This window comes from Colletes latitarsis, chromosome 9 (genome assembly GCF_051014445.1).
Source record: "Colletes latitarsis isolate SP2378_abdomen chromosome 9, iyColLati1, whole genome shotgun sequence".
NCBI lineage: Eukaryota > Metazoa > Arthropoda > Insecta > Hymenoptera > Colletidae > Colletes > Colletes latitarsis.
This window is the reverse complement of record NC_135142.1, coordinates 13127733-13153068: the sequence shown is the minus strand read 5'-3', so window position 1 is coordinate 13153068 and position 25336 is coordinate 13127733. Positions and strand designations below refer to the sequence as shown.

Below are 25336 nucleotides of genomic sequence, written 5' to 3'. Positions count from 1 at the left end.
ACGAAAAAAGAATTTCCTGGACACACCACAGGATTATTATGACGTTATAAACCAATGTAGGCGACATAATAAATTTATTTTACACGAAATGAAACGAGAGAATTTCGTTTCAACAAAAAATCTACAAAACGCAATTAAAAAACAGATAAGAAGAAACACTAATGGAGGAAAAGTAAATTGGTTGCAAATATGTTGGATGAGATTCTGCAAAACTGCACCGTATCCTATTTCATATAAAACATCAATGGAGGACACAGAATTGAAGACTCTAAATTTATCACCTACATGTCGGGGAAGACCGCTAAAATTTGAAAAAATCGCCCTGGTGCCTTTGTATCACGATACCAAGCCTATTACATACGAAAAATATAAGGATATGCAGCAGCTATTACCTTATATACCTCCTGTGCATCATGAATATTTCAAAACACTGCCACATGAAGAGCATAAATAATTAATAATACCAATATCTTGTGTTAAGTTTAACAATATATAAATATAATTAACGTTCAAAATAAAAAATGTTAATCCTACTTTATTTCTTGTTATTATTTATAAACAAAATTGGATTAATATGAGATATATTTTAAGTGATATTTGTTATTTCAAAATTGAAATTAAATGATATTTACAATTGACTAATTATGAAAGTGGTGTAAGTCCATTTGCAGCCTGGAAATTGTACATTATTTTAGTTAAATTCGCCTAAAAGAAATTTATATAATTAAATTACATATTGATAAATTAGTACAAACATTCCCAGACTTCACATAATTAACCTATATTTTTTAATTGTCAGATCTGCTAACATTTTCTCGAAACAAAAGTAAATGGACTTGCACCACTTTCAAAATAAACGGTCCAATTCATTTGGAATACTCTTAAATTCAAACGTTGGACTCCGTGATAAAATAGGAAACAGAATGTCAAGTCAACAAACGGAAAATACATTGGCAATAGAAGTTGTGAAAAAACACTGTAACAAACGAAAAGTACCATTTGACATGAGTATCTGCGACGGATTTTCTCGATTTTACAGAGATGACAGAGGGAGACTAGAAAATTCTATTTACCGGATCGCATCAGTTATCGCAAGCAATTTCGTATTTAGCAGCAATAATGGTCCAAGACAACAATATTTACGTATTTACATATTGTAAACATTGTACAGAATTTCGAACTCCAATAGTGCACATCATAAACCTTGTCATCATAATATCCGTAACTATATGCAATGACTGTTTATGTTCATTTTATTGAAGAAATCTGCTTCCACTGTTCAGAGTTATTAAAGGTATAAGATTTTTAAACTAAACACGTATATTCATTTAACGTAGAAAAATAAAACAGTAGGGTATTTAAGCGAATACACGGCCAGAGAAACGATGGAATAGAAACTGCTCCATAATTGTTTTAGTGTATATTTTAGGTGAAAATATTTTTTAAATATTTTAAATAGATTTTCATTGTTATATAGTTGAAAATTGAAAACATATGTAATTAATAAAATAAAAAAAAATATGGTTTAAACGGGAAGCGAACCAGCGTCAAGAAGTCAAACATCTTACTCACTGCACTGATTTATTTTTGTTTTTCTATTCTATACATCGTCCTACTCCACATAGAATTGTTTAAAATCAAAGAATATAGTTATTCATTAAAGGGAATACAAAAATTCAAAGTATAAGTTGCTTTTTCACGTGAAAAACGTCGAAAAAATCGGTTTTTGATTTTTGCTACTACGGCGCACCCTGCCAAAAAATCTGAAAACATTCAGGGACATAACCAATGACAATATACATTTACAGTATTTATATAAATCTAGTGCCTCGAAAGCTTCGATACGAAATCGATATTTTTCTGCGTTTTTTTGCATTTTTAATTTTTCACGTCTAGGATTTCGAATCGAAAAATCGGAAAAAATTTTCAAACACGTATCTCGATAACCACAATGCACCAGATTTTTTTTCATAATTTTCGTACTCGATTAAATAGAGGAAATAGGCACAAATTCGCTAATCCTAATTTTTCTTATAACTACCCTTCCGAACAAGATAGAGTGTTGAAATTTGACACAGAATGTTTTTTTCTGATGCTCTATCCATGGATCCATCGTATGTCAAATTTGGTTCAAGGGCACATTTGACCCCCTTATTCGGCTATACCCTTTGTCGGTAAAACGTTGATTTAAAAAATCGATTTTAAATTCACAGTAGCTGCGTGTATTATTTGAGATTAAGCACCGTGTGAAAATAATTTCCTTTTATACATAACAAACGAATTATATCAACTAAGGAAAAAAAATTCGATCTATCATACGTAACAAGACATTTAATCCCTCGGCTAATGACTCAAAAAGCTCGGAATTCAAATCGAGAAGAAAAAACTAATAATTAAGTTTGTAAGTTTATCGACCCGAAGTATTCGATCGTTCGTCAACCGAGTAACACGATTTGTTTTGCCATAATAATCGGGCAGTTCTAGTCATGGGGATATTATCATTCGATATCATTCTACCGCTTTGTACGCCCCCATGTGTCTGAGTGTACATCCGTTGTACAAACCACTCCCACGCTTTGAAAAAATATTTCTAAAAATATATATTACTCCAGCAGTAAATTAGCCTGTTACAGTCAAGAAGGCTTAGTTTTTTTAATTAAATACACTTTCACCGAATAACTGCCAGCTCAGTGAACAGAAAAGAAACCATTTGAATTAAGCATTAAGCACTGTTTTTTTTTCGTCAAATTTTTCATAAATCTTATAACTTCGAATTAATTACAAACTATTATGTTAATTAGAAAATTTTATTAATAAACGACATGCATTACTAAACATATAAAGATATTGTTTCAAATTTTTATATATTACTTTATATCTTAAAATGTTTATGTTCATTAAATTTTCTTTATCGGGTTCTCTCTTATTACAAAAAATACTATATTTTGTTGTACTGATAGATATACATCCAGGGTGTTCGGCCACCCCTGGGAAAAATTTTAATGGGAGATTCTAGAAGCCAAAATAAGAGGAAAATCAAAAATACTAATTTGTTGATGGAGGCTTCGTTAAAAAGTTATTAACGTTTAAAGTTTCGACCGTATTGAATTTTTTTCTAGAAAGTGGTTACGATTTCGGGGATAGGTCTATTCACCAAATATTATTGTACTTGACCCCCGCAACCGAAAATAATTTTTTTAGAACGATTTGAAATTTTTTTTCGTCGAAAATTTTAGGCACCTGCCCCTGTTGATTTTTTTTAACAATTCGTTTCTGATTTTTAGTAATTTTGTTTGACGCTCTACAAAAAAGTTGCCAAATACTTCTTTGTAGGTATCCATGAGCTCTGCTTCAGAAAAAAATTCAATGAGATACCTTTGCTATTGTAGGAGTTATGGCCGTTTGAAAATTGGACCAGTTTCAGGGGGTTTTTCTCACATTACGGTGTTTGCATTTTGAAAAATTAAAATCCTCTAATCCGTTCAAGAATTATGACATTTTAAAGATTCGCATGAAATTTCAGGGAAGCATTTCTGGTCTCACATTAGATTTTCGGTAAAGAATTGTTTCTCGAAAGTGCGTAGGATTTCAGGGTATGTCTATTCACCAAAAATGCTTGGAATTAACCCCTGTAACTAAATATCATTATTTCAGAATGATTTGAAATTTTTTAATTTAATTTTTTAATAAGTTTTTAATGAAGCCTCAGTCAAGAAATTGATATTCTTGATTTTCGTCTTATTTTGGCCTCTAGAATCTCCCATTAAAATTTTTCCCAGGAGTGGCAGAACATTCTGTATAATGATATTTACTAACTTTTTTATCAACATTTAAAATCTGGAAAATTTTTCTGCAGCACTCTGTATAAGTTTCAGATGTATAAAACTTATTTAAAAATTCATGTGTTAAAAAAATACTACAAAACAAGGAAACCAAATTATAATTAGAACTGGTGATCTGATTTATAGACTTCTGTCTAATGTTACTAATAATATTAATATTATGATTAAACTTATTTTAGTACTTCATATTTATTTTCTTTATAGAATTTTCTGTTTATTACGCATATGCACGTACGTCTATGTATGTAGGTTCTTTCTATTTGTTACTATTTAATGTGTTGAAATAAGAAAAACATTTATTAAACATTACTGTTAACCTACAGAAACTGTTAGATTTAAACATAAATCAATTATAATAACATAAAATTTTCTAAAAAGTTATTTATATTCATAATTAAAAACTTAGAAGACGCAAGTATGGAATAAGTGTAGATATTGAAAATACAGACTATAGAAAATATATTGACTTTTGAGTTGAAAATCTAAGCTGTCGACAGAAAACAAACTGTTACTCTCTAAATGTATACTAAAGCCAATTTGGATATATGGAATACAATCATGGGATTCAGCTTCAAATTCCAACATAGAAATACTAGAAAGATTTCAGTCAAAAGTTTTGAAAATAATAAGTAAATGCTCTATGGTTTGTTACAAACAAAATTAAAGAAGATGACTTGAAAATTCTAATAGTGAAATCTAAAATAGTTACTTTTGGTAGTAAATATACAAAGAAATTTAGTAACCATTTAAATCAACTAGCAGCAAACTTGATAGATGAAAGAACCATTATGAGAAAACTAAAATACAAGCCATTGGACTTTAACAAATTTACCTAAATAGACTTAAATCATTATACAAACTCCAAATAGTACAATTATTATAATTGGTGTGGATCACTGGACATACATCAACATGATATTATTAACCTCCAGTTAATCAATTTACTTATTGTTCGTAGGCAGATTGTAAATTTAAAGATTAAAGAAGCTAATTAATAATCTTAAAATCATATCAAATGAAAAATTTAATAAGTTTATTATTTTCCTAGAAATCTATTTCTTCTTAATATTAGAGAATGTCGATTTAGGTGCATAAAAAACCATGAAGAAACTAACCTGCACAACTCTTATACTTCGTGATACTACATATTTGCATATGAAACTATATGTATATATGCATCTTCTACATTACAAAAACTACACACATATTAAACAGAATTATATTTACACGTAAGGTGAAAATAAATATTGTGTTTCAATCATATAAGATTATCGATATCAATCGTTTATCGTAAATCTATCCTCACATCGATAAAAGTGTATACAATCGTAAAGAAATAAATAAAGTAATAGTATTTTAATATAACGTTTATACTTTGCTAAGAGAAACATTATTCCACTTCAATTGCGATTTTTATACGTATATTTAGTAACAGGATGCCAATGCTAAGGCAGATGCAGAATGCAAATAAAAAGTACAAAGTTAATAACCTTCTTTTCTTGTCAGATCAAGATTTTAAAAGCAAGCGCAATTTTCATATATATTACAAATTCGTAACTATCGTCAGTAAACATTTAATTAAACTGTTATTAATGATATATGTATGAACAATTGTGTACACTTAGGTAAGAGTCATCTTAGATGTTTCAAATTAGCGAAATAATACATTCTAGAAATCAGACTTTACAAAAATTTCAATAAGACCAGCAATTTTATTATAATTTAATTTGTATTTTAATTATATATTACGATTATTACTATTTACAATACAAGATATTTCACCGAAATTTTAAATCACAATAATAACAACGATATCACATAAACCAATCACAGATGTGCTGTTAGTAACCAGTAAAGAACATGGCGTCTTTTCGACATTTATTTCCACTTTAGTTCTGCTGTATATTTTGAAAGTACATAATATTAGAATAAATATATTCATTCATTGTGTAAACGCAACAATGAAATAGATCAACGAATATGCCAATAAAATGTGCCAACTAATCAAAAAAATTTACGTCGATCCATGTATTGAATCGATATAAACATTTCTTCGTTCAGATCATTAAAAGTAACAGTTCTAGATAAATAAATAAATACAATTTATATTAATACACTCACCGTACTTCAATTTAGTGAGAATAGTACACTGTTTGAAACGGGAATTGAGCTAACCCCCCGCTATGGTTTGATACAGACGACAGCTGTTTGGAGTTTCCAGTAGTGTCACTAGATTGCTCTTCCGACAACGTACATAGCGGGAAGAATTATAAAATGAAACCTTTTCGTAATAATACGTTGATATTCATATCTGTATTTTAATATTTATAAGCGTAGTTTATATGATAACAAAATTATTCATAAAATTAGTAGAAACTTTTCGAGCACAATAAATTTTGATCCTGTTTGTAAGATAAAAAACTTAGTACATGAACTTAAAGTAAAGTTAACTAAAAGTAAACAAAGATTACATTTGAAATGACAGGTATTTTTATTATCAACATTATTAGTACAGTGAAACAGCTAGTATTATACAATAAGATAGTGCCGTTTTACAATAGCGCGCCGTAAAGCATTTTTACACGTAATACAGCATTTGACTGAATCATCTGTTTTCTTAATTTGACTTGCTTCTTTTTCATAGAGATACATAACACTTAAGTTGCTCGTCAATTTCAGGGTTAAGAGTTGACATCAATTGATTAAACTGATTATCTCCAACTAATCTTCGTAACGTAAGTAACTAAAACAACAAATATTATTAAAATAATTCTTAATGTAAACGTTAAAACGAATTCTAGAGAAAATATTAGTGCTATGACTATAAATTATTACTTACAAATAACTCGTACTTTACCTGATTTTGTAATGTATTTTTTAAAGAGGTACAGAGCACAGGATCACTGAATTCAAGTCTTCTTTTTCGTCGTTCATGTTCATTTCCATAATCTTCATCCTCGTATTGCTGTAGACTAGATTGTTCAGTAATCGACAAAGAGCTAAAATACGTACAAATGATGAATTTTATTATTACATTATAGTAATGCACCCCACATAATATCCATATTGATGTTAAACGGGAACATTCCGCAAGGGAAAATATCCCAGAAACCGACCATCATTATCTACATCAAGTTCGCTCACCTTTGTATACAGGATGTTCGGCCACGCCTGGGAAAAATTTTAATGGGAAATTCTAGAGGCCAAAATAAGACGAAAATCAAGAATATCAATTTATTGATTGAGGGGCTTCGTTAAAAAGTTATTAAAAAATTTCAAATCATTCACGGAAAAATTATTTTCGGTTGCGAGAGTCAATTACAATCATTTTTGGTGAATAGATGTAACCCCGAAATCCTACACACTTTCGAGAAAAAAATTCGAGTAGGTACCTAAATTTTTCGGCGAAAAAAAATTTCAAATCGTTCTAAAAAAATTATTTTCAGTTGCGGGAGTCAAATAGAATCATTCTTGGTGAATACACATACCCCCGAATTTCTACGCATTTTCGAGAAAAAAATTCGAGTAGGTGGACAAATTTGTCGACAAAATTAAAAAATTTCAAATCGTTCTGGAAAAATTATTTTTGGTTGCGGGGGTCAATTACAATCATTTTTGGTGAATAGACATACCCCCGAAATCCTACGCACGTTCGAGAAAAAAATTCTTTACCGAAAATATACTATATGGCCGGAAATGTTTCTAGAACTTTTTAACGTAGCCTCAATCAACAAATTAATATCCTTGATTTTCGTCTTATTTTGGTCTCTAGAATCTTCCATTAAAATTTTTTCCAGGGGTGGCCGAACACCCTGTATATTGACAATAAGAATCAGATCAGTAAAATACAGTTAAGTGATCACAATAAATACAAAACATTATACAAAAGAAAAATTGAAGCATTATTGTATTGTATCATTATTCATAATTTTCATGTGTAAGTCATACTCACTCAATGGCAGATCCTATACATTCATATTCTATATTATCAAGTGTGGTTATATCATTAAGAGTTTCGACAATCTTAGATATTATTTGTGGAAAATGTTCAAGAACACTAGGAGGACAATTAGCTTCGAGGAGCGAGCAGAGTGCAAGAGCTAATAATTTACATCTTTCTGGATGAGTCGTAATTTGTCTTTGATTAACCCATGCACTTATTATTTGTCCGAGTACAGCTTCTTCTTTTTCTTCGTTTCCACCCATTTTTCTGGTTAATTCACTTATTACCTGTATCATAATTTATATATTTACAGTAGACATGTTTCCAATTGAAATTAAACTTTGAGATTAAAACGTATGAAAAGAAGAACTTGAAGATTAAAAATAATAATGTATGGGAATTTTAATACCTGTATAAAAATATCTTTATGGAGCCATAAAACTCTTGCCACGATAGACAAATACATAGTTCTCACCATTACAGGATCATCTGACTTATACACGTGTCTACCAAAATTCAAATAAATATTATTATACATAATATATTTACTTTGATGTACATATTTATACTCACTCAAATATATTTATTAACACAGGTTTAATAAGCTGTGCACCTTGCCGAGGAGAAGCACGCATGTACGTTTCAAATACCATTAAAGTCATTAGTAATCCCTCTGATCTTAAATCTCCCATGATTGACCTAAGCGTCTCAACTATAACTGCTCCCCTTTGACTTAAAAATTCTTGCGGACTTAACATTATATACGCTTGAACTACATATAAACATAATTTTAAATATTCTGTAGATTGTTCTAAAAAATATTAAATTTATTTATTATTCTGAAAATTAATACAATCATTTACTAAAAATATGTAAAACTATTAGCTAACCCAGTAATGCAGGCATATTTTTAGCCAAATCCATTATTGCTGGTGTTGCTACATGTGCATTTTGCAACAAAGCTAACCATAACCATAATCCATCTTCTAACAAATAAACATGATCATCTTGATTAACGTCACAACTAAATGCGACGACACCTACTATCAATGGTTCTAAGATGACACTTCCAGGACCTAATGCCTATTTTTAGTCAAAATATTAAACAATTGTCAAAACATTATGTACATTTAATGATTTAATTAAACAACGTAAGTAAAGTGCCAACCTTCTCTAAATGTATGAGTGTAGTAATTATAGCACATCTCAACAAATTATATTCTTCAGATTGCTGCCAAAGAGCTGGTAAATATGAACTGAGAACTCCAACATATGGGTTTATCTCACTACCAGTACGTTCAATCATAAATGATAGCACGTATAAAACATGCACCTAAAAAAAATTGAAAAAATTGTTTTTCTAAAACAAAATGTAATTTTAATAATAATACAACTGCACCTTACCTTAGTGTCGCATTCTTTTACTTCTTTCAATAGAGAAAACAATAATGAAAATGCTGACTCTAAATATGGAGAGAATTCTTCTGGATTAAATTGAAAATCGTCTATCGCGAGTTTTAAGGCATCACTTGCTGCTAAACGAACACCTAAGTCTTCATCTGGACTTAAAACTTCAACCATAAGTTCATATAATTCTGGTCTCAATTCTGCACTTAATTTAACACCTACAATTTTAATACAATGCTTAAATAAAACTATAGTAAAAATAAACTTACTAAAATAAAATTACTGCTATAATAATTTTCAAACAAAAAAATTAGAAAATTCACTTACTCGTCCATCGACCAATAAGCCAACATACGCGTCTTCTAATAATTCTGTAATTGTTACTTCGAATTTTCAATTCTTCTTTCAAAGTAGTTGAGAACCACTGATCAAAGTTTACCTAATACATATAATTTTTTTGTAATAAATAGTTTATCAAATGCAAGACCTTCTATGCATAGTTGAAGAATTTATATTATCTAATAGTGAATAGGAAATTAAACGAACTATCAAGAAATATTAAAAGACACTAGATAATATGTTACCGAACATTTTTCAGCTTACAACATTACAGTAAATATAAATTTACTGTCGGTTTTCATTTTTAATTTCCTTTCTTTAATTATAGGAATAATTAATTAATAATAAATATTTTATTCTAGATAGAATTTATTTTAATTGAACGTTTTGATTACTGATTTATCTAGTATGTTGCCTTTTTCATTTCTATCGCCTCCCTTTTTTTAACATTTTTCGCTTTTTGCTTTTCCAGACTGAAATTATTTATTTCTGTGTTATACAATGGACCCTAGAGAGAATCAAAATCAATGATAGAAACACTGAATTGCTTCAAATTTTATATAAAATAAAAAATTTGGTAGTAGTTTACTCTTATTCCCATGTCCAAAGGAAGGAAATTATACAAACGAACTGATGATACTAATGAGCAAAGAAGACTTATATGTTTACACTTAATTTTAATTTTCTTTTTTAATTAGTTGAGTGGGATGCCATGTTAATAAATAAATCCGCAACGCTCTTTAATAATTTGCGCTCGTATTTCTGAAGCGCAGATACCAATACGAAAATATCGCTCATTTATGCCTATAGATAAGTCTGTTTTGTAATACTTCATACCTACCTCGTCATATAAGTCGAAAGCAGCCAAACCAACAGCATTATATACTGCATCTTTTAATAGAATAGCATGCAAATTATTTGGATCAACAGGTTGATGATGTCTTTGCATCAACTCAACCAAAACCGATGCACAAACCTCTTTAAACTGGTGGAAAAATGCTAAAAATACAGACACTGTACACGGCTAAAAATAAAATAACATTATAAAATAAATGAATACCAAACGTTATAATTACATAATATCGTAAGTAGTATCGAAAACATTTACCCTCAAACTGTATTTCCATGATTCGCCACCATCATCAACAACTAAAATTAATTTTGCATGTAACATTATTGGTAATTTTAAAGATATGTTTATACGAATATACGAACGAATACTTACAAAAATTTTCTGGGTCTGTATCCCATAATTCCAAATCAGAAGGTGTTAAAAGAAAATAATGTGTTACAAGTCTTGAACAAATTTCTGTTAACATTTCAGGTGTAAAAAATTTTTGTTTTAACTGATGTGCTCTATCAATTGGGTCTTCTACTAGACGATCACGTCGTTGTATTGGATCTATATTAATAAATTTACAGATTTAATTAAATATATTCAATTACTTACGTACAATGAATAAATAATTATTTATACCTGACGAATTGCTACGTCTACCACTTCGAAGAAAATGAGTTAGCATAGCTTTTATCAAATTTAAACACTGAATAGTAAATCTCTCAAAAGCTAAACTTTGACCAGCCTCGGTAAAGCAGTAAAAAACACAAAATTCTAAGGACGTTGGTATCAATTCAATGTAGTACCACGAATGCACTTCTAACACTCCCATTAATACTTTGGTCAAGTGGATTATAAATTTGTCACATACTTCCAATTGTACACCTCTTGAGATTAACGTCTTCCCTAAAATTATACATATTATCAGAAAAGATCAAATTTAAACCATTTTATGGTTCGAATTATAAATACTAACGACACTCAAGGCAGGTTCTTGCACGTTCAAAAATAACTTCTAAGAATAATATAGCATCTTGAGATTTTGAAAGTGAAAGAAACCCATGTACAATAAGTTTCCTAAGTATTCTCAATAAGAGTAATGCTTTTTCTAAAACTTCCTGTATCTGATTCGTGTCTGCTCCGTTTGATGCCATTATTAGAAATGATTCCGTGTAAGTGTTCCATAAATTCAGAATAAAATTGAACACATTACTGGTTAATTCTTGAAAAAGTCGTCTGTCTGCAGCTAAACATTTAGAAGCTAAAGACTTAACAACATGGTGTAATGTTAACAGCGCCCGATGTTGAGCTAAAGAATTTTGTCCTCTTATGACATCCAATAATGTTGGAATTAATGTATCCCATTCTCTAGGGCAATCGTATCTGTACAATATTACTTGATATTAATATTACTTGATTATACTTGATTACATGAGTCGCTTAACAAATACCAGTTACCTTGCAATTTTAGCAATCAAAGCTGCCAATTGTACAGCTAATTGATTTATAGGTTCCTCAAAATTTGCTATTAAACGTTGTCTAAGGAATTCCTTCTCATCCTCTGCAATTGCACTGGAATAATAATATATTATTAACAATATATTAATTTATTTTTAACTTATGTCTGAAGTAATTTGTAAATTGGTTATTATATTAATAAATTGCTATTGTCACAAAAAATACTCACTTTGGTGCATACTTTCTCCAATATCTATCAACACCATTTTTGAAATACAAAATAGCCATCCACCTAATATTGACACTCAAGGAATGATTAGAAAATACATTCTGAAACAATTATTACACATTAAATTGTTATACCTTTGTTAATCGCACAAACAGACACTTTTACAAATTTACCTTATTATAACAGTATTTAAATAACTAAAATTATATGCTAATAAATGAAAATATAAATATTCCATGATACATTCATTAGTAATAATACGATCATGGATTGTATTACATATATATAATATTATATATGCATTTGTATAATTTACTTTTACTCATAATTGAACAAGAACTTTAACTCATGCATTCAACTTACGAATAATGCAGTATAGAATCCTCTTTCAGTTTCCCACTGTTTTAGTGTTTGTTCAGCAGGTTTCAAAATATTAGGATCTTGACTACCCGCTTGTTGAAGAACTTCTATCACTGAAGCATCCATATTTTTCTACTAAATGAATTCTTTGTTAAAACACATATATTAGTTAATGAATATTGATCACTTATATTATTATTATATTATTTTAAGAATTTATCTAAAAAATTTACAATGAACATGTGTTAAGGACATTTTCTCCCTGCAATGTTTAACTTTATTCTAAAATTTCAGAATACCATTCTTACCATTTACTAATGTATTATGAGTATTATACAAAAACAAATATCTCGTCTGTAGTTAGATTATTTCCATTAAACAAATTATCATTTTACTTTTTCCGGGTGAACAGTCCCTAACCTATAAAGAAATAAATCATACGCATCCAAATATTACCTATCTTATAGAGGATTTGTAGAACTATTTTCGGTATACTCCATTTATCACAAATATCTATGTATTAAATCGATACATAACGAAAATCATCGAAGACACACTACATCAAAATGTCACACACGCCCGCAAGTCGGCATTTCAGAACACTGCCCCCCTCCTGCTCTTTTCGTTTTCTATAAAATACAGTAGTGACAGTTATTGCTATAGTGTAAACCATTTACATGCATAAAGGGCAATTTGGTTCTTAAATTTCACAATTACTTCACAAATATAATTTGTTACACTAAATTCATTATATTAATTGATGTTATTTATTCAAAATTATCCTTGTTTTGAAAAGAATTATGAAAAAAGTGAACGTTACATTTTAAAGAAAATTATGTAAATGATTCGAATACAATATATTTGTATTAACTCGCGTTCTATGTGAAAATAAAGTTCATATACTTTTGTTTAAACCAATTAGCTGTTTACAGTCATATCAACCACTCAGATAGGTTATTAACGATTCAGTGGGGACCATAGAAAATACATATGTAGGTATTTATTTGGCAAAAGATCAATTTGTCCTATACAATAAAAGATCAGTTCTTCCAACCATTTCTGATTCACTCCTACTCTGTGATTTCTGTGGAGACAAAAGCAAGATGGAATAAGAGCGAGTCAGAGGAACTGAAAGCGAACGAGAAACGGTACAAGATAGAAGACAAGCATTGACACTTTGTCTTCATTCATCTTTCAGATGCCAGATTCTCTGTCCTTTGTATATGTGACCAGCATGCGCGATAAACGTAAGCGAATAACTTGCTCGATGGGCGTAATCACTCAAGATACAGAAGTCGCGTTTACGATCAGTGTTTCTCGCTTCCTTCTTACCGAAAGCGAAAACAAGATGAAACGAGACCTACTCAGAGCGACTGAAAGGGTTCGTGAAATGGTACAAGACAGATGAAACATTGATATTTTTTCTCGCTTAGTCTTTCAAACATTTAATACTCTATTCTTCGCGTATTAGATGTATCTAGGTACCATGACTCTTCAATGAAAAAGAGTTTACACATTTAACTTAAAAGTTTATTTTATTTATTACTGATCGCCGACTAGTGACTACAGAGAGAAAGGCAGAATTTTAATTGAATGACGATAAATAAATAAAAACTATAATGTTTTATTCGCAATATTTATTAGATTAACCCTCAGCTGGAATAGTAAGAAGGTTACATACATACAAAGAAATGAACAATGGATTAAAAAGAAAAAAACATTAATATTAATTATGAAGAAGATTACAAAAAGGAAATAGAAAGTAGAATAAATTATGTTTTTCTTAATAACAGAGAAAAATGTAACGAACGAGTAAAATGAATGAAAACAACAAAAAGAAATATAAATTAAACTTTTATCAATAAAATGAACCATTTTCAACTAAAGTAAAACAATCTGACATCTGGTGATTGATAATTAAAAAAATAAGCGTGAAATCCTTCGATAATTACTGTTCAATACTCAAAACGAAATTAATTTCTCTAAACAATTTTAGAAATTATAGGTTATGTTGTGGGAATGCAACGAAGTGAAAGTAACGGTCTGGTTAAGAACTAGAAACGAAGCAATAATAGTTGTGATTTTGTGAATCATCTATATCCAGCGATACCAACTGAGGATTAAACTATTATTTAAGTAAATATTAATATTATTTAAACAATAATTTGATTGTAATTTTTACTGAATAAATAATACATAAAAATTTGTGAATCATCTTTTATTCATTATTCGATATTTTTATTTAGATTCAAATTTTATCCATCTCTGACTGATAGGCAGTGCAAGCAACTTATGATTCAAAGTTCTAAGTCAAAACTTCCAAATAAAATGTACGGTCTCTTCTGTTTAGTATTGAATAATTATGCTTTATGCCCATTACGCATACTAGTTGCGCACATTTATCGCGCATACGAAGGACAGAAAATCAGTTATCTAAAAGACGGAGTATTAAAAAAGACTAGTATTAATCAAAAAAATTTACTAATTTCACATTTTTATGCAATCTAAATATATTATAGTATATTTATCTAGTTCCTAATATTTTTGTTTGCGTTAAAACTATTTACATAAATATTTGAATAGCATTATTAATAAGACTATTAATGTTTATTTATCGTTATTTTTAGTTCAAAATTTCATTTGGTGTAAAACGGATATCCGATACGCGCACTCTAGCGACCATTTAAGCATTTCACCTTCTTTCGGTTTGTGGCTCGTGGCACTGTTTCACGTTTGTCGCGATGAAGGTATGAATCCAACGATATTTTGAGAATCTTACGAGAATTACAAATAATTGATCATTACATTTATAAACAGAAAAGCTAATAGTTTTTTACATACATAATTTGTCAAATATTTCTTCGTCTACAAAGATTTTACTGTAAATATTTCTGGCAGTAGATTTTAATTTACAACATAAATGCTACTAAACAATCACATTTTAAACAACTTCAATGCTTTAATCTACCTATGAATAAAATTAGGAATGTCGAAGTTGTGTGCTTTTATATTATCAGACATTAAGAAATTTTGTAACATGATTTCTTATAATACAAAAATAATTAACCTTAAAGATAATTGTTGACGTTTAACATTTATTAAGAAGTATAATGTTTATGTTCTTTTTTCTAGCTGAACGTGTCCTATCCTGCAACAGGATGTCAGAAACTATTCGAAATTTCAGATGAGCATAAGCTTAGAATTTTTTTTGAAAAACGCATGGGCGCTGAAGTAGAAGCTGATGCTTTAGGTGATGAATGGAAAGGCTATATTGTTCGCATTTCTGGTGGCAATGACAAACAAGGCTTTCCTATGAAACAGGGTGTTTTGACAAATGGTACAGTTATTACAATTTTTATTTAATATTTTAATAATATTTTCCTTTATAATATAGCATTTAAATTAATTTGGCTATAAAACATTATAATTGTAATTAGGTCGTGTACGTTTACTGCTCTCAAAGGGACATTCATGCTACAGACCTAGACGAGATGGTGAACGCAAGCGTAAATCAGTTCGTGGATGCATTGTTGATGCCAACTTGTCAGTACTTGCTCTTCTCATTGTCAAGAAAGGCGAGAAGGTATAATTGTAACATTGTTTTGCTCATTATGTACCTACTGTTTCAACCATGTTTCAGGGTATATCAAGAACTTTCTGATTGTGTCTTATGGTATTATCATAAACATGGGAGATTAAATATCATTTTTTAATTTGGGAAATAATATTATGAAATTTGTATTGTTTCCCAGTGTACGAATGATACATTTATTAATTTGTATAAATTTCTCAATTTATTATGAAATAAACATTACATAAATTTGTTAAATTCTTGTTACAGGAAATTCCAGGTTTAACAGATACCAATGTACCACGACGTTTGGGACCTAAAAGAGCAAGCAAAATTCGAAAACTCTTTAATTTAGTAAAGCAAGATGATGTGCGTCAGTTTGTTGTAAAACGGCCAATTCAAAAGGAAGGCAAAAAGGAACGGTTTAAGGCTCCTAAAATTCAACGACTTATCACTCCTCTTACTCTACAGGTAAATATATTATATATTCATTTATCATTAAATCCCAGGAAAATTACTGAAGGCAGAATGAAATAAGTAAACATATTTTTACAGCGGAAACGGCATAGATTGGCTTTGAAGAAAAGACGTTGCTTGGCTCGAAAACAACAAGCAGCTGACTATGCAAAACTGTTAGCACAAAGGCAAAAAGAAGCAAAGAATAGACGTCAAGAAGAATTAAAACGAAGACGCAGTGCTTCGATTCGAGACTCTAAGTCATCCAATCAGTCAGCACCCACAGCGCAAAAGTAAAATGCTGACAATGATGTATTAATCATTTAATAAAAATACTTTCACTTATCTTTATTATTTTTCGTTCTCCTTTTATTCGACGTTATACATGTAGAGAAATAATATTCTTATCATTTCACATTTAAAATGTTTTTGTGTTTCGTAATCCATGCTTCACTTTTAAAAAAATTTTTATTTTAAGCTCAATTACAAAATATACATTTTAAAAAAAATGTATAAAAACACTTAATATATTTATTATTCAAGAACGAAACAAATTTTTAAGTGATTAAATAATAAATTATAATATTGTGAAAACTCAAATATAAAAGTGTAATAAAATTGGCAACAAAATAAATAGAAAATATTGTTATTGCGAGCTAAAAATATTAAATCGAAGTGTTACAACTTCATTAACAGAATTATACTTCAAAATAAAAATATATGTATACATGTATTGATTGTACTATTTAAAAATTACACCATAACTTTTCTATAATGTAAAGAAAGGTGGTAAGAATGATTATAAATGAATAACAGTATTCTAGATTCATATTTAACTTAAATTGAATGTGGTTTGAATTTACTTTTCATTGCATAATTCAATTTTCACTTTATTCATTTTGTATGTTATTTATATAATATTGAAGATTAGAATCGCATGCTATTTAAATAATTTTCAACATTTTATATATTTTTTAATTTTTATTAAATTTCATATTTTTGATATGTTCACTATATGTATATATCTATATTGTGAATTCAATGCATTCGATAGTATTGCGCAAATTTCCAGTAAATTAAAGTTTTATGCAGAAATCAACAGATTCAAGGAAATTGGAACTTAGGACGAGCGAAATACATAAAAAAGGAAACCACGTGAAACAAATGGAACGACTAGCTACATATTGACAACGTCCAAAAAAATATTTCGGTTTTCTTTTTTGGAGAAGATAAGGTTTATTTGATCTTTTTATATAAAATGTAATCCTTCTTAAGATTTGTATAAAATATTTTTAGAAATTTTTCAAATAATATACAGGATGTCTTTTTTAATTGGACTCTGGAATATCTTATGAGGGACTGAAAATTTCAAAAAAATATTTTAACAAAAGTTGTTAGGTACGAAGGGGGACATAATGTTGCATAATTATTTTTTTTATGTGTGCAGTAGTGGGAGAGATTTCAAGTACAAGTATGTTTTTTTATACAGAACGCTATATTTTTTTGTTTATAATATTACAGCTCTTTTTGAGACGAGGTAGTACGGCACGTGCCGACGGTGCCGTTAATGCAAACTAGACTATTCAATTGTTACAAAAGTTCTTTCCAATAGTGGAAAAATTCATATCAACGTTCGGAAACGTGGGGAATAATAAATATGCAGGTAGTTTACGAATGTTTTACGATAATTGAAGAATTAGTTTAGCTCACGTCTTCAGAAGGTCAAGAACAAGCTTTACGAAATTAATGAGTACGTTAGTGTGTCACTTTGGTGACATTCTAATATTTTAACAGTGAAACGTTACTTTTATGACATTATAATATTTTAATAGTGAAACATTACTTTGGTGTCATTACAATATTTTCGTAGTTGAACATTGCTTTGGTGGCACTAAAATATTTTCGTAGTGGAGCAATAGTTTAGGATTGGTTGTTATTAAATAGTTATATAAAAGATGCAGTTAACTACTGAAGAAAGAATAGAAATAGTCCTTCTACGTGGGGATGATTATTTAACATATCTGGAAGATTCTGAAAAATTTCATGAGCGACATTCGAATAGACCGAAACCGACACCGTCAGCAATTAGAAAAATTGTTAGGTTGTTTAAAAAAAAATTTTTTTTTTTGTACGTGGGGAAATCCTCATGGACACCCTGAGACCCTTAAATAGAGGAGGGCCTTGGGATAGTACCGGACTCTTATCGACTAAAACCTTACGGTGATCGTCTTCCGGCGCTGCGGCGGGGGACCGGGAACTCTAAAGCTGCGTCTCCACTGCGTTGGCACGGCTCAGCAATCTCAGCATTTGCCGATCGGTACAGTGCGGCACAGCGTCGCGACACAAGTCGGCACGGCCGGGTCATGCCACTGCTATGCACGTCTACGTGGCAAAACCATTTCTTTCTCATTCGATCAATAGTGAAACGCAAAATCTCTTTCGTAAACAATGCTGATTTTTCTCATTATAATAATTTTTTTATTCAATAAAAAATTAAGATCACCTTGATTTTTTTAGTAAAATTGTATTATTTGTTTTTTTTCATAAATCGATGCATCTTTGTATCCTCTTGAAAAAAGTATTAGAGGCTATAGGTTGAAAATTGAATAGTTTAGGAGTTATTAGTTTGATCCCGAACTCCCATATACAGGGTGTTCAGCCACTCCTGGATGAAATTTTAATGGGAGATTCTAGAGGTCAAAATAAGACGAAAATCAAGAATACCAATTTGTTGATTGAGTCTTCGTTAAAAAGTTATTAACAATTAAATTCAAAAATTTCAAATCGTCCTGGAAAAATTATTTTCGGTTGTGGGGGTCAATTACAATCATTTTTGGTCATTACACATACCCCCGAAATCCTACGCACTTTTAAGAAAAAAATTCTTTACCGAAAATCTAATTAGGTGTCTAAATTTTTCGATGAAAAAAAAATTTCAAATCGTTTTGGAAAAATTATTTTCGGTTGCGGGGATCAATTACAATCATTTTTAGTGAATAGACGTACCCCCGAAATTTTGCGCATTTTCGAGAAAAAAATTCAGTACGAGTGGAAATTTAAACGTTAATAACTTTTTAACGAAGCCTCCATCAACAAATTGGTATTCTTGGTTTTCGTCTTATTTTGGCCTCTAGAATCCCCCATTAAAATTTTTCTCAGGGGTGGCCGAACACCCTGTATAATTGATTTAAAAAATATATTTAATGAAAAAATTCAAATAAATGTTAATTTTTTATTCCTTAACCCTATATTCTATGTACTCCAGTGATTAATTCGATTTTTTCAAGCATTCTCGATAAACTGACAAACAAATTTCCAATAAAAGTCACTCAGTAATCAAGTAACAACAAATGGTAATCGAAAAAATTGGCAAAAATCTTTTTATGCAATAAAGAATTAAGATCACCTTAATTTTTTTTAGTAAAATTGTATCTTTATATCTCGATGATGGTTTTGGAACGAAATTGACATGAAACTCTGTACGTTGAGGACTCAGCAGACTGCTTGACTGAGGCACGCTGTATTTTTTTGTTTGTTTTCTGGGAATACAGCAGCAACAAAAGTTAATTGCCGGTCTTGGCACGATGTCTTTTGATGGTTACCGACATCGTGCCGATTGACTCGTCGGCATGCCATTCGGCTTTTCAAGTCATGCTATCCGAGACAATGTATATCTTTAGAGTGTTTGGCTTTGCCGAGAAGTACTTAGGGTGCCGATCGGCCGTGCTAGATGACAAATGCCGACGCAGGGGAGACGCAATTTTTGGCAGTGCCGATCGGTCGTGCCGAACGGCCAAAGCCGACTCAGTGGGGACGCGGCTTAATGAGGCGTCACAAAGTCCCCCGCTGCACCATGCCTGTCGAGGCTCATCCCGGGGAGTGGGAGAAGCTCGTTCCTTCCCCCTGATTTGTTCGCCGCAGACGTCAGGTCATCCGACGCCCGCGGCCGCCTCACTTGGAGGTCCCTTCAGACCTCAGGGCTATTGGAGGGGACCAGGAGGCGAAGGTCGCCTCGCCCTGGTCCTTCTCCGAGTCCTCTCTCGCCAAGCGGGATATGCGGCCTGCTTGCGCTTCTGCTCGGCGACTGTTTAAAAATACTGCAAGCGTCATAAGGCAAAAGCAACGGTCTTCTCTTACAACTGACAATAATGAAATAAATGTATTTGAAATTTGAAGTTGTCGCGGTTAGCTCGCGCAACAAAAGAAACATTTGGCGTGCAAATACTAGCATGGTTTACGACAAGCAAAGTCGAAAAGGCCACTTTTGAGAAAGCCGTTTCTTAAGCGTTTTATTACTCGGCATGCTTTTCGTTGAAAGTTTCGAACGGCCTCAGTGGCATATTACACATGTCATAAACCATGGATTTCCGAAGGACTGCAAGGCCGAGTCAAGCAACCCTCGGCGGGTGACATCACCAGGCCTAGACCCGGAGGAAATTCCGCTGCATTGCCAAACTTCCGTCGACAGAGGTACCCCCACCGAGTCACGTCGTCTTTCTCAAAAAAGCGCGTCAAGGGCGCAAGGAGTAGGCGGCGACTTCGGAATTGCAAAATGCCTAATTGGTTAACTTCGACAGATCGGTTCAACCAATTAGGAGGCTGGAAACAGTTCGAGGGAAAACGGAAAATTGTAAGAGTCCGTCTTCGCCACGACTTAGAGTGGACAACACAAAATAAAGAAACTCAGGGCGAACTACAGCGATTTATTTAATACTTATTTTATCCCAACACGCAACCACCTCAAAGTATTTAAAGCTGCAGTTGAAAGCAATTCAAGAACATCTCTTCGAACAATGACTGCTAATTGTGGGATTTCAAAATGCACCGTTCGGAAGATATTAAAAAGAAATTACTTTAAGGTCTTCAAACCAACTACCATACATAAACTTCTTTCATAAGATTTTGGACCTTGTATTGAATTTGCTTTGTGGGTATCGGAGAAAATTGGTGACAATACAAATTTTATTCGACAAATAATGATAACTGACAAGTGTATTTGTTTAAATATCGCGTTAATTCGACAATCGAAAAACGTCGGTTAAACCATCGCGTGATCGATAGAAAAACGGGCCATTTCTTGTACGGTGTTGTTCCTAGTTTACGCGACATTCCAGTCTTCTCTGCGACGTAATACGTTCCGGGAACAATAACGCATAGAAAAACTCCGAATTTACTTTCGATAACAGTCACGCGATTGGCCCAGTAACGGTTTTAAGAGAACAGGTGTTACTACGCCGAAACGAAGAGAGGAGACGACGATAATAAGAGATAGACAACGAAAATCAGACAGCGCCGTGAGACGACAATTTTCCCTCTCGTGGCCGCGATTAGGAATGCCTGTCTCTTCAGACACTCGCTATTTAGTTCTCGACGAGAACGGACCTCAATCGCCGACCTCGTCTGATAACGGAGACCGATTCTCCGAAAAGTTAGTTTCGTCTAACTTGTACAATCACGTAAACGAAATTGCACGAATTGAGACTGCAGCGGATTCTAAATAATCCTGCCTTGAGTCGAAATATTCCAGCCATACGTTCACGTGCAGAAATCGGTCACCGCGTTGAACGAACCATTTTGGAAAGTAACAAAATCAAACTGATTTTCTTTCCACTTAACTTAAAAAGCTACCGATGGCTGAAAATTACCAAGTTTCCACTCTTATAGTGATTGATTACAGCTATCGGTGCTAAATAGACACGTACTGCTTTAATAAGCGGTCGTGTAGAAGTGGAAAGTATTAAAAACAGACGGATTCGCTTCTCAAAAAATTAAAATAGCAACCGGTGGCTGAAAAATACCGAGCTTACACTCTTATAGTGATTGGTTACAGCCATCGGTGCGAAGTAAACACGTACCGCTATAGTAAGCGGTCGTATAGGAGGTATCGAGAAAATTTCTCGATCCTCCTACAATATGCAATAATCCTTGATTATTATACGGTGCTAAAATCATCCAATAGGGGCCTTTTGGCGTATTCCCTGGGTGGAATCACCGTCCTCCAAGGTCGAGGCCGGGATTACATCCATGTTGAGCGCGGAAACGGACACGCCGTTTCTAGTACCGCACTCAATAATAAAAACCCGAACAGCAAAAAAAACGTAACAAAGCGAGATTTATTCCAGGGAAAAACCTACGACATTAGGCGCATCGAATGTCGCATCTGCATGCCAACACTCAGCCCTGGCATAAATCTCCACGTTCGAAGCGAGCGAATGTCTTAAACAAAGCGTAGCAGATCACTAAAAGCCAGGTCAAGTGTTGTTTATGACAGGGGTTGGGCTCGTCTGCAGCGTGCAGGTCGAAACTCCGGCATCTGCAGGTCAGCCTCAGCCCTCTGCATAAAATGGCCAATCCTGCATTTTCTCCAACTACCAGGAGACCAAGAAAAACTCAGTCATCTCGTGACGACGACACTCCCACGTGACACGCACCCCCTTCCAAGGGCATCGTGTAAGGGCGATTTGGAAGGGAGGAGACGGCATGGGAGTTTTGGAAAAACGAGGCAAGGACACTCCAATTGCCGATGTCAGTGACGTCTAGAGTTCACCGCCAGAGTTGGACATCGAACGTCGCCGTTGACGGAGCCAGGCAGCATCCAGAGACGGAGGAAACAGACAGCTAAACGAGCGAGGTCCTGCCATAGGACAACGCCACGTTGAGGAGTAGTCGTCTCCAGTATCCGAGGCCACCACACAACCAGAATCATCGCTTCAACCGGTAAGTCGCACTCTGTTTGCGAGTCACTATTTAAACCACTTTCTCTCGCTTCATAAAGTCCTTTCCAACCTTTATCTGCACAAACACGATGGCCCCCAGTGCCGATGGACGCATTAAAATCTTAAAAGTGAGACGCGAAGGCTTCACGTTAGAACTAACCGCGTTCAAACAATTGCTAGACGCGCACGAAGAAGGTACGCCCGTTACCGAGATCAGAGGGCGTTTAAGCGAGTTAGATGAGAAATTTCCCGCGTTTAATAAAGCCCAATCAGAATTAGATCATTTGGAAGATGGACGCTTGATACGGGAACGCATCGGAATGAAGTTAGCATTGAGTGCGTATAGAGTCCGCGCGGTAGATATCATCAACCGAACTCCGCACGTAGGAGACGCTCGAATCGCACGCGGAACACCGCATTCATACTTAGACTCGATAGAAGCTGACTTAGTGCTCCCGCGGATCAATTTACCAACGTTCGCGGGCTCCTACGTGGAGTAGCCGGGTTTCGCAAACCAATTTAGATCAACCATTCACGAAAATTCGCGCATCGATGAGTGCAAGAAACTCATGTACCTGCGATCGTGCTTAAAGCAGGAAGCTGCAAAAACAATCGAATCATTAAGTAATTCGTCCAGCAATTACTCCATAGCTTGGAACATGTTGGAAAGACGGTACGTACAAACCCGCCATAATCGTCGCGAATCATGTAAAATCTCTATTCGATATGCCAACAACAAGGCCATCGTTTCATGACCTCCGTACCTTTTTAAATCACGCGGAAGTCCACTACCACGCGTTGCAAACACTCGAACAGCCCACGACCGACACGTTACTAATTTACCTCTTTACATCGAAGTTGGATCGTGAAACCGCGCTGAAATGGAAAGAACACACTCAACATATTACTTTTCCCAAGCTCGACACATTTTTTACCTTTTTACACGAGCGATGCCAACTTCTCGAGCCAATCGGACCGTCGAACGCGCAACCCCTCTCTAAAACACACACTGCATCACCTCCAGCTCGTCATACCGCACCAATTTGTACGGTGTGCCAAGGCGGACATTTCGCACAATACTGCGAAAAATTCAAAACATTATCAGTCACAGACAGAACAAAACTGGTGAAGGAGAACAATCTATGTTTCAATTGTTTGCGGAATACTCACTCGTTAAACGACTGCAAAGCGTCGACTTGCAAACATTGCCATAAGCGACATCACACATTATTACACGCGGAAGATAAGAAATCGAAATCGCCGATTCAGGCAAACACAACTTTCTACTCACACACCATAACACCACACGTATTTTTACCCACCACGATCATTAACATTCATGACCATCAGGGAAATTCACATAAATGCAAGGTTCTATTAGATTCCGGGTCGCAAGCTCACTTATTGAGCGAAAAAATGTATAACGTACTCAAATTAAAAACACGAAAAGTCTCGATACCGCTGACCGGGACAAATAACATGATCTCACACATCAAACATACGACTACTGCTCGAATCGACTCACGAGACGGCAACTACACTAACAAATTAACCTTTTTAATCGTGAAAAATATTGCTGACTCCATCGTGAAAGCCCCCTTTGCAATCGAAAATCTACAGATTCCCTCACACTTGCGTCTCGCTGATCCAGAATTCCATTAAGTAACAGATATAGACAGTCTCATTGGGGCTCAAGTATTTTGGGACCTGTTATTAAATGGGAAAATTACACTGAATAACAATAAAATCACACTCCGTAATACCAAGTTCGGCTGGATAGTAACCGGCGAAATTCCGGACAACAACGAAACCCAACGCCCGATATGTAACTTGACATTGCAATCACTTGAAACCGACATACAAAAATTGTGGACCATCGAGGAGTGTCCTACCACGAAATTTTTATCACCCGACGAACAAACATGCGAAACACTGTACCAAACTCAGACCAAACGCAAGACCGACGGGAGATACACCGTCAGATTACCGTTCAAAGATAATTTACACAATCTAGGAGACACATACAACATAGCCATGACCCGATTCCGTGCGTTAGAACGATCATTAACTCGCGGTAGCGCAAAAAGAGAGCAATACCATGAATTCTTACGCGAATACGAACGGCTCGGACATATGACCGAAATAAACGCCACCCCCCGTGAGGGTTGCTATCTCCC

At 33.2% G+C, this 25336-nt stretch overlaps 3 protein-coding genes and 1 long non-coding RNA gene across 6 annotated transcripts in view; 2 read left to right on the top strand and 2 right to left on the bottom strand.

The window, feature by feature from the left end:
* The window catches only part of Endoa (SH3 domain containing GRB2 like, endophilin-A), a 142178-nt gene extending 136091 nt beyond the window's left edge, over positions 1-6087 (bottom strand). The window contains exon 1 of one of the 3 annotated variants that reach the window (XM_076773448.1): positions 5964-6087. The gene's annotated coding sequence lies outside the window, so the exon portion shown is untranslated. The remainder of the gene's footprint in view (positions 1-5963) is intronic. The other 2 variants (XM_076773449.1, XM_076773450.1) reach the window with 2 other exon arrangements.
* Positions 6088-6309: 222 nt separating this feature from the next.
* Impbeta11 (importin beta11) lies at positions 6310-12836 on the bottom strand. The gene is made up of 18 exons (XM_076773438.1): positions 12725-12836; positions 12420-12548; positions 12057-12157; positions 11828-11941; positions 11346-11752; positions 11009-11275; positions 10757-10933; positions 10640-10680; positions 10373-10555; positions 9520-9631; positions 9190-9410; positions 8954-9118; positions 8676-8868; positions 8359-8596; positions 8195-8291; positions 7795-8072; positions 6700-6841; positions 6310-6585 (listed from the first exon to the last, which is right to left on the bottom strand). Exons 1-18 carry the CDS (start codon positions 12725-12727, stop codon positions 6481-6483), a joined length of 2973 nt encoding a protein of 990 aa, XP_076629553.1. The 5' UTR covers positions 12728-12836; the 3' UTR covers positions 6310-6480.
* Positions 12837-13066: 230 nt separating this feature from the next.
* On the top strand, positions 13067-14621 carry LOC143345890 (uncharacterized). Its single transcript, XR_013080336.1, has 2 exons — positions 13067-13530; positions 13615-14621. It is a non-coding gene; the product is annotated as an uncharacterized LOC143345890 (long non-coding RNA).
* Positions 14622-15043: 422 nt separating this feature from the next.
* Positions 15044-16788, top strand: Rps6 (ribosomal protein S6). The gene is made up of 5 exons (XM_076773470.1): positions 15044-15163; positions 15549-15753; positions 15854-15999; positions 16258-16458; positions 16543-16788. The coding sequence occupies exons 1-5, from the start codon at positions 15158-15160 to the stop codon at positions 16738-16740; spliced, it is 756 nt and encodes a 251-aa protein (XP_076629585.1). The 5' UTR covers positions 15044-15157; the 3' UTR covers positions 16741-16788.
* Positions 16789-25336: the final 8548 nt, after the last annotated feature.